The sequence below is a fragment of the Equus quagga genome, chromosome 2, assembly GCF_021613505.1.
Source record: "Equus quagga isolate Etosha38 chromosome 2, UCLA_HA_Equagga_1.0, whole genome shotgun sequence".
Classification (NCBI taxonomy): Eukaryota; Metazoa; Chordata; class Mammalia; order Perissodactyla; family Equidae; genus Equus; species Equus quagga.
Window position 1 is genome coordinate 122,400,856 of NC_060268.1, and position 10,332 is coordinate 122,411,187.

At 47.3% G+C, this 10,332-nt stretch overlaps 1 protein-coding gene across 2 annotated transcripts in view; it reads right to left on the reverse strand.

Moving 5' to 3' along the window:
- Positions 1-10,088, reverse strand: part of LRMDA (leucine rich melanocyte differentiation associated) — a 1,073,572-nt gene extending 1,063,484 nt beyond the window's left edge. The window contains exons 1-2 of one of the 2 annotated variants that reach the window (XM_046655483.1): positions 9,597-10,088; positions 3,019-3,119 (exon numbers count right to left, since the gene is read on the reverse strand). In XM_046655483.1, coding sequence (XP_046511439.1) covers positions 3,019-3,119; positions 9,597-9,626 — 131 coding nt within the window. In that variant the 5' untranslated portion in view covers positions 9,627-10,088. The remainder of the gene's footprint in view (positions 1-3,018; positions 3,120-9,596) is intronic. The other variant, XM_046655484.1, reaches the window with a different exon arrangement.
- Between the last annotated feature and the right edge of the window lie 244 nt (positions 10,089-10,332).

The window sequence follows — 10,332 nt, forward strand, 5'->3', positions numbered from 1 at the left end:
AAGGCTGTGCCATGTACATGTATTATCTATTCAAAAAATGAATAGAACACCTTGCCTAGAAACAAACTGTAGCCTAAAACACAAATGAACTGCAGCTGATTTTGCAACATATGGGAGTAAAAAAAATTGTACTGGGAGTATTGCTCCATTTAAGGCAATACCTTGATATGACTCTCTGGATGTGAAAAGGAAGCCTGCAGAGATGTTCTATAAAAAGGAGGGGAGGTAATTTTTCTATATATAACAAAGTGAAAAGAATTTTGTATTTCTGAGGGCAGCTCTGGAAAGCGGGTAAGTGATGTGGAAAGGTGAGAAAGCTGGGAGGGAGAAGTGCCTGGTCACTTGCCAGAGGCACAGCCAGGGAGAAATTCTCCATGGCAAGGGAGTACCCAAAAGATTTCCAGGAACCATGCTATCCCAAACTTGTCTCCTGCTGTGTGCTGCAATTACCACCCCACCTCCCCCCAGTACACCTTGAACTGGCAGTAAAAAGTCTATAATACCTAGTAATATTGGGTTGGGCTTCAGAGAAATGAAGGTGGTATCCCCAGTGGGGCCAGACAGGCTGTCAGGAGGGAGAACGGTAGACAACAGCGCAGAGAGACAGCAAGCAGGGAGCTGGAGTGAATCTGGTGCAGAGCAAACTGACCAGGAGATATGCTCCCCCAAATCCCCTGGAAATAGTGAGTGAGGGCTAGGGAGAAACCTTCTACAGAATGTGGGATAGAGATTCACAATATTTAGATATGATGACCCCAGCAGCCTGGCAGGCTTGGGTCATCTGTTACTTATTTAGAAGGTAAGTTTATGATCTTCTTCCTCTTCCCTTCTCCTTATTCTCTGCCCTCCTCCACTTTTTTTTTTCTTTTTTTAAGAGGAATTAGTTGAACATCTAAAACGTCTTTGATTTTGATACAGCTGAAGGCAGAGCTAGAGACCACTGTCCGGGTAAGTGACCATCTTCCTCTGACACCCAAGAGAAACAGCCCCTCACCCCCCAGTTAGGTAAACAAAACAATCAACGATGATCCAATCCCAGACATATCCACATCAAGTCAGGACTGCTTTTCTCCAATCTGGTCTGTAACTCCTTCCAGCTTAACCAAGTCCTAATGTAAACCCTTCCCAAACATTAGACCTCACCCCTCCATTGCTCATCGCTACCCCAATGCAACTATAACCCAGTGCGGAAATCAAACACTGACCACAACATGGACAAGAATAGGTTCCTGACCAGATGTGATAGCTCCTCAAACTCAACACTTACAGAAATGTCTCTCCTCTGTACAAAAGAAAATCGTAACTCCTCTACCTCTGAATCCATTGTACCAACCTTCTTCTCACTAAATTTTACCCATCATTTCCTATGATAAATCCTTATAGATCATCCCCTCAGAGCCAAGAGTCCCTTCTCACCACTGACTCCACTCCACACATACACCTCCTAGGATCCAGCCCCTTCTCTGCCAAAAGCAGGCAGAGCCCCTGAGTGTGACAAAGATGGCTCTGTTTCCTCAGACCTAACAGCCCAGTCCCATGACCTGTGCCCACTGACACACTTCCTCATGGGACTCAGCCTCCTCAAACCCATATCTGGGCTCCCACCAGCGAGGCAGCCACAGCCTGAGCCACAACACTCTGAGCCCCTAGAGGCCAGTCACACAAGAAGAACTCTTTCCAATGCCCAGGCAAAGGAACCTTTGCCCGAGTCTGCGCTAGGGAGCTATTTCAGAGGCACATATGTCTCAGGCACAGTCTAGTCCAGGCTGTGTACTCTCTCCTCACCTTGCATTTGGGACCAAAAACCATTCTTAATTTCTGTAGAGTCAGCTTTTATTTGTTTGGCATCCTCTCATCACTACGTATTACCTTGCATCTTTGCAGTTTCCCTATCTCCCCAGATGCATACAAACCTTTGGGAATCGAGGAGAGAAGGCACACAGTGCCCACCCTCTTTCTACATAACCCTTCCCTGAGCACCAGCCCAGGAAGATCTGCTGACTTCACTTAAATTCCCCTTTACCCCCTAGTTCCCCAAGGCCCCAAGTTTTGTCCATTTCTCTCAAATTCTTAATACCCAAGTGTCCTGACTCAGAAGTTGGGAGAGAAAAGATGCAACGCGTGGAAGCAGGAAAGTACCCTGGCCCTGGGGTTGGATTCCAGCTCCTCTTCTCTCCTTCCACCCAAGACAGTTTGTTCCATTCATAGGACAGCACAGCTCTCAAGGGGACACTTAGGGAAAAAGCCCTGCGTGGAACCAGCTTGTTAGGAGAACAAGCCACCACCCTGACCCCTGCTCATTTATCCTACTGATACCCACTTTCCAAGTAACTCCTCTTTCTCTCCTCCAAGCCCCCAAACCAGTCACAATTCACAACCTTTTAGGAAGAAATGAAATAACTCTGTATTCTCCATTGGAATAATACATAAGATCACACTTACCTTTTGCCAAGATTAGAGCAGTTGTTAGAGGGTTTCTCTCCCACCCACCCTTTGCCAACAGCATCTGAATTACAGTGAAATACCATCTTGGAGAAATCATCACCACAAATATTTAAGGTTCCAATTCATAAAAAGGCGAAGAAATAAAACACACATATACACACACGCCATACCTATGATTTGGCAAATGCTTTGGGAGATGGGGCTATTCAGAAAAGCATTTCTAAATGCCCCCCAGAACACTCTTGCTGGTTCCATCTCATTCCTTCCCCAAGAGCATTCTAACTCGTCTGCATGGGTGTCAGTAAGAAAGGTAAAGAACCAAGAGAAAGTATGACGGCCCTCTCATAGAAACTCATGTGAGACGGACGATGCTCACGCATGCTGCTTCTTCAGCAGCACAGAGAGGCTAGCCAAGGAATCACTTGAAGCAGAGTCAAAGCTTTGGGGCGTGATTCTACAAGTCTCACAGTCCTGCGCCCTATGCAGAGCTGGAATGTTTGGCTTTTATGGGCAGGCCATTACCAGGGGCCTGGGCCTCCCAGGCCTGGTCTGCGTCTTGTGAAGGTTACATACCTCAAAAGGTTAAAGCTTAGATCGAGCCTCTTTGCGAAATGTCCACAGTCCCTGCCGAGGTGCTCTGGAATTTCTCTGCAGTCCTGGCCTATGTAGGACACCTGGAAATTAAATGGAACAGGAATAATGTGGCAAACGGAAATCGCCCAGCTGCTCACAACCCTGAGTCATTGATCCGATGATTGCTTCCACAACTTTAAACACGCTCCTCACATACCAAAAGGCCACATTTGTGGCTGTTTTCCTGTTCAAATCAGCTTTGGGGGCTTCAGGGACTCTACCAACAGCTCCCCTTTCCTGGTACACTTAGCGTGATGGAGACTAATCCCAGCACAATGGAAATTGGACTAAAATTGGCCGGATTCAGGTGTCCAAAAAGAAACCCCAACGTCAGAGCACAGTGATATAATCACAGCAATCAGTCTCTCGCTCAGGGGGCTTTCCAACAGCTGGCCCTCTGGCTCTCCTTCTCACTCTCCTCCACGGACTCCTCCTCTTCCAAATACCCTGTTATGCACGTTACCTCATAAAAGACACAGCAGATGCACTTACCAGCATTCGACCTGCAGGGTGCTGGAACAAATGGGGTTGGACAAGAAAACCTCCCCAGACCGCCAATCCCATCCTATTACCACTGTGAGAAAATGTCCTCCACACTCTGAACAAAGCTGATTCGAAGGCAACAGGGCAACAACAGTGGCCATCTCCCTCCTCCAGGGAACCTTTTGCAATCAACCCCACTCTGCTTGCAGAGCTATTCCCTTAGGCAGTCTTTTATTTATTTATTTTATATTTATTATTATTACCCTAGTGTGTGCCCAAATATTAAGAATCTGAACTGAACTATGATCCCAGAACTTCCGACGGCAGGAAGGTCAGAGGGCTTTCTCACTGCTCCAACCACTCAGGTTTTGAAACCCATTTTACAAATAGCACCCTGTGGCCAGACTGGCAACTAATTCCAAAACCCATCAAACAAACCTATGGGTCAGAGTTGGCCAGTGGGTCACAAGACCTGCAATTTCCCCGAAGGACCCCACCCGCAACCGCAAGGTAGAAATTCAGGCCCATCACATGACTACAGCCTAGATCCTCTCCCCTTACAAATCTACAGTCTTCTATGCACACAAACAAGGATGTCTTAGAATGAGTGAGAGAGGCCCCAGGGAGTTATGCTTCCTAATGGGGAACAAGAACATGGTAGCCCTCTCACATTGTCAGATATTAGGTTGAACCTTATGAATTACTAATATTCAATCATTTTAGAACTCCAAAAACAGCACCTTCGTATGGCTCAACCTAATACAAATCATACTGCACCCTAGCACCCTCAATTCTTGAAGTCATCTCGCAACCGTCTCCTATCCAATGGGGACAGACTGCTGACAACCAGCATCCTGTATTCACTCTCCTTCAGTAACTTCACTCCTGGAGGAGAGAAAGTGGGAAGAAAGGACATAAAAATAGCTGACTCCAATAAAATAATTTTGACCAGGGAAGATACAAGCTAAAAAACAAAGGGCTCTAAAGTCAATCTAGCAATCTCTTCCCTTTCTACATGGGATCCATCTTTCTTCAGAGTCCCTTGTGTAATAAATTAAGCTCTGCTTCCAAGCCAAGATAGAAATCATACACCAAGGAGGGCCTGGGGATATAAGGCCCCAATCAATCTAGGGACTTCTTCCCTCAGAATGTCCACTCGATCAGCAGCTTCTTCTGTATTACAACTTCACACTGACCTCTAGGCCCATGGTGCTCACAAGAAAACCTACCCCTTTCACCCCAGCATCCACCACCATCCTGTATATATAATCACCATTCAAAACCTCTGTGGTATATACGGCAGAGAAGCTGAGCTTTAGATGCACAAACTGAGCTCTTTCCTCATAGACTCACCAAGGACTAAATCTAGTAGGGACCCAGTTTGTCAAAAACCCTCATGTTTTAACCAAGGAAACTAAGACTCCAGAGGCCTGCCCAGTGTAAACAGCTTCTTAGGGATAAAGCTCAGACCACGTCCTGCACCAGGAATAAGGATTTCCAACTTAGGGACCATGGAGTTCTTACCAATCCACATGTGGATGTGGATTTTCTTGATCAACAAATGGCAACGGTGCATCTATCATTATGTTTTGGCTTCAAAATGAGTCTTCCTAGCTGAAAGGTTGACAACTACCTCATGACACCATGCTGAAGGCCCCATAAGAGTGTTAGAGCCCAGAGAAAGAGCAGGATATTTGCTCCCCTTTTTCTTCTGTAGGATTCTCCTTCAGAGGAAACAACAGCACCAAGGAGAGCTATCATCACAAAGCATTAAGATCACTCACAAAACTTCTGACAAGACTTTCATCAGACTTTATTACATGGTCTTAACCCAACACCCTAGGAAAACTAAACAAAGCACAACTTGCTCCCATTCCACAGAGATGAAGACCAAGTCTCCAAAATTTAGTACGAAAACCAACTTGATAAGCCATCTGCATGCTTGGACCACTCCCATGGTAAATTGAAAGCTTTTAGTTTTAAGCCAACCATGTCAAAGGGTTCAAATAGGCTGGTAAAGACTTAAAAGCAGCAAGCAGCTACTGCCAGGCATTGCAACCCACACTCATAATGAGGAGAGAAACTTGTTTAAGAAGTGCTCCTGAGTGGGAGACATTACCTCTCAGGATGTCAGGAAGCTTCTTAGAGCACAGGACCACCTAATGTAAGATACAAAGCCAGACTAGCCCAACCAAAAACAGTTTGTTTCTTCAGCAAACAAGAGCAGGGATGCAGAGATTAATAGATCTTAAATGGCACAGAAGAGCACATCCAAAGTGAGAAGTCATCTGATTTAGTCAATTATCTTGATTTAGACTGAACTGAATAAAGTTTGTACTTTTATTGTGCCTACCTTATATAATCTGAACCCCAAGACTTGCACTCTGTGTGGAATGATAACAGAAAGGGACATCATCATCAGGGAAATGAAAACACACCAGGTTAATACCAGGTTCCTCTACATAGAGGAACACCAGGGAAAAAAAGGAGGAGGTCTGGGTGGGATCCCCACACATACACATATCCAGCCACTCTGAGCAGAAGCTGCAAAAATTACCAAACTGCAGAAGACTGCAGATTTCTCTTTGCAGTTGGGACGGTCTGGCTCCCGGGACATTTCTGGAAATGGTGGGTTTTTCAGCAGTAAGACTGAGAGGAGATTTTATTTTATGATGCCTGCCCCCAGCCAGAGGTAGGCGATCCTTGGTTTTAAATTGGCAGTACTGGAAAGTCTGTCAGAGTAGAAACAGCCCTGGGCACAAGTTTGAGTCTCTGCGCTTCTTACTAGCTGTAGTATCTTCAGCGGGTCACAATCTCCTGGAGTCTGTTTCCTCTTCTGCACTCTAGTCTAATACTAACTACTTCCAAAGGAGTAAAGAATAATGTAACACAACTCAATCAAAAAATGGGCAAAGGATATGGACATTTTTCCAAGAAAGATATACAGATGGCCAACAGACACATGAAAGGATGCTCAACATCGCTAATTATTAGGGAAATGCAAATCAAAACTACAATGAGGTATCACCTTACATCAATCAGAATGTCTATAACTAGCAAGACAAAAATCAACAACTGTTGGAGAGGGTGTGGAGAAAAGGGAACGCTCGTACACTCCTGGTAAGAATGCAAACTGGTGCAGCCACTATGGAAAACAGTATGGAGAATTCTCAAAAAATAGAAATACCATACAACCCAGCTATCACACCTACTGGGTATCTACCCAAACAACTTGAAATCAACAATCCAAAGTAACATATGCAGCCCTATCTTCATTGCAGCACTATTCACAACAGCCAAGTCATGGAAACAATCCAAGTGCCCATCAACTGATGATTGGATAAAGAAGATGTGGTGTATATATACAGTGGAATACTACTCAGCCATAAAAAAGACAAAATCATCCCATTTGCAACAACATGGATGGACCTGGAGGGTATTATGCTAAGCAAAATAAGCCAGATTGAGAAAGACAAACACCATAGGATTTCACTCATATGTGGAATATAAACAAACACATGGACAAAGAAAACAGTTCAGTGGTTACCAGGGGAGGGGGTGTGGGGGGTGGGGAGAGGGGGTGAAGGGGAGTACTTATGCTGTGACAGACAAGAAATAATGTACAACTGAAATTTCTCAATGATGCAAACTATCATGAACTCAATTTACAAAAAAGCACTTCCCAGATAAAAAAATTCCAGTGGCTAAAAAAATAAAGAATGTAACGACTAACCTTTATTAAATGCTTACCACCTGGATGTTACCTATTTAATCCTCATGAAAGAGCCCCATGAGTCACACATTATCCTCAATTTACTTATAGGAATGAGATAAGATAACATTAAGTACACAGCACTGTCCTCTGAACCTAGTGGCCACTTGGAAAACAGTTGTTGAATCAGACCAATATCCCTATGGAAGTAATTTGTTATTCCAATGTCTCTTGGGCACAAGATGTCAGTGCCCAAATTCCAAGTGTGCATTTGTGTCTGCAATTGCATTGATGACACTACTTTGTCATAAGCTAGTGGAAGATTTTATGGAAGACTAAGGACTGAATGCTGAATATAAATAATGCATTCAAGCCCAGAGAAGGCCACATGCAATCAGATCCATGTTGAATGAAAGATTTTACAGAGAAAAGTGGAGGAAGGACTGTAACATCCCCAACCGTGTAGGATTATAGGCCTGTGGAACCCCTAAAAACCAGAGCAATGGCAGTCAGCCCAGCGACAACGAAAGCAGTGATCTAGTTTCAGCAAAACAGTATCATCCATCTCATTAAATTGTTTAGTTTAATTTTATCGGTATTACAGTTTTTCTCTTCACACCATCCCTTTATTTGGGGTTTACAGGTCTCCAAGTGTGAACTTAGAAGAAAGTTATATCTGATTTTGCATTTGTATATTGAAGCAACATTGTAATAAAAACAATATCAACACTGTGAGCTCACGGGAAGTTTTTTGTTTCCTTTAAGAAGGCTCTACCAAAGTTTGAGAAGTACCATGTGACACACATTCAAGGTGCTACCTCTTATAATGGCTGTCATTAGAAACTGCAAGGGGCAGAAGGCTAAAAAGACCCTAACCTCTGGGTCATCACTCAGATTCACTGGCCTAGGAGGTCTCAGATATGGGGCACTAATGCCCCAGGGGCATTTTCCCAGTCTGCCTTCTCAGCTCCTCCCCTGGCAGCTCCATCTGTTTAAAACAGTCCCCAAGGGCCCAAAATGCCACACCCTCAGGTCAGAGATTGCCCTTGGGCTGTCTAGGGTGGGCTAAAAGCAGAGGGTGAAGGAAAAATCAAGTTTGGGAAATGGGGAAAGAGAAAAGGAGGCACAGGAAAGTTCTCAGGCCAGCTGTCAAGTCCTCTATGGAAACAGAAGAAGCTACACCCAGAGAATGCTGGGTCTGAAACGCAAGGACTTAGGGTCTGGGGGAAGTGAAGCCTCTTGGGCAAAGGCCCTCCCTCTCGGCAGCCATGTTAACTCCCAGAAGCCCCTTTTCCCTGCCAGGTAAATGAGACATCATTTTTAACCTCTCTCCCAGGCTGGTACCTCCTTGGCCTGCTCACTTCTGAACTCGGAGAAGGGGGAAACATTCCCTTTAGCCCAAAGTAATCTCAGAATCTAACTGTGCCTGACACTACCTACCTTAAACAATCCAAGGGAAAAGCTTCAAAACCTCAGAACTGTTTTTCCAGGGTGTGCAGGCAAAGGTGGAAGTAGAAGGGCTGGGTTAGTCAGAGGTTAAAAACACAGACCTGGCTTTTCCAGCAGGTAAAAGGCACCGGGTCCCAGCATGGCTGAGTCCATCCCTCCAGCAATGACCAAAAACACCTAAGGCTTCACTACAGGGCTGAAAGTAAGTGAGGCTGGGTATTGTCTATCACGTAGGGTTGAAACTGGAGCGTTGCCATTCCCCACAGACAGCTGTTCAAGAAATCAGGTGCTGAAATAAAACTGGAGAACTGTAGCCTTCTACCTGCCTTGGATAACAGGCCTATGGTGAGGAGCCAGACCCAGTCTGCAGTAGAGCCCCCCAACCTAGCCCTGCAGGGATGCATCATGATTGTCTTTGGTGGGCCCCTTCCTCAATTAAAAAACCTAAAATTTACACTAAAACGTTTTCTTTAACCAAAGTTCTTTTTTTCTTCTGACTATGAAAGTAAACATTTTTTGTGGGCCCCGAAAAGCACCGCGGGCTGTGGGTACTACCCACTCTGCCTGATGGAGAAGTGGGTCCCGCTGGCCCAGGTCAGTGAGGACTAGCCGGCAGGGAGGTGAAGGGCACCTGGGCGACCTGGGGGGAGAGGGGGCTTCCCCCTCCCTCCACAGCCAGGGGGTGTGCCAGGCCCAAAACGGGGTCTGTCTGCAACTAGGACAGGCCTGGGCACTGGACAGACTCCCCGCCTGCATACGCAGCCCCCTGAGGCGGGGCAGGAGCCCTGCTTCACCTGGGGCGCCCCTCGCCCGGGTGCTCGCCCCCCGACCGACAGTGCCCCAGGCAGGGGCGGCGCTGGGCCGGCGGACTTACTTGAGTTCCACTGACCACAAGCCCGGCCATGGCGACGGGGCGGCCGCGCGGCACCAAGTGCAGGGCGCGGAGCGTGGCGGCGGCGGCGGCGACGGGGGCAGCGCGGGCCGGGCGCGTAGTTCCGCACTGGGCGGTCAGCTGACCTGGCGGAAGCCCGGGGCGCGGGCCAGGCGGCGGCCCTGGGCTCAGCTGTGCGCCCGCCGCCCGCCCGCCCTCGGCCGGCCCTCGCGCAGGTGAGCCTCGGCCGCCCCCACTGCGCCGCAACAGGTGGCCCGCGGCGCCCCGCGCCCCGACGGGAGTGCTGCACCCTCTGACTTCCCCCCTGCCCCGGCCCCGGGAGTCCTGAGACCCTACCACCCCATGAGGGCTTAGGGGAATACTAAGAGCGGTCCCCAAAACTCCACGCCCAGAGCTCTACTGCGGGGGGCAGACTGGGGCGAGGGGCTTCCCATCAGGGGCGCCCCATCCCAGGCGTTAGCGGGGGCGTGGAGAGCCGGGCCTTTCCTGTACTTCACAATCTGGATTGCGTAACTATCCTTAACTGCAGGGAGGAGGGGCCTCTTGATCGGAACTCCCTTTGCCAACTTTGAGGGGAAGAGGGGAGTGGAGAGATTGAAAAGAAGCCTGGTTTCCCTGGGGTTTCCATTTGTAGGGGGAGGCGGGGGAATTTGAATTTTCCTTTATATAAGGGGTTGGCTCAGCTAATAGCACCCCAGTTGACAGTAATAAACCCAGG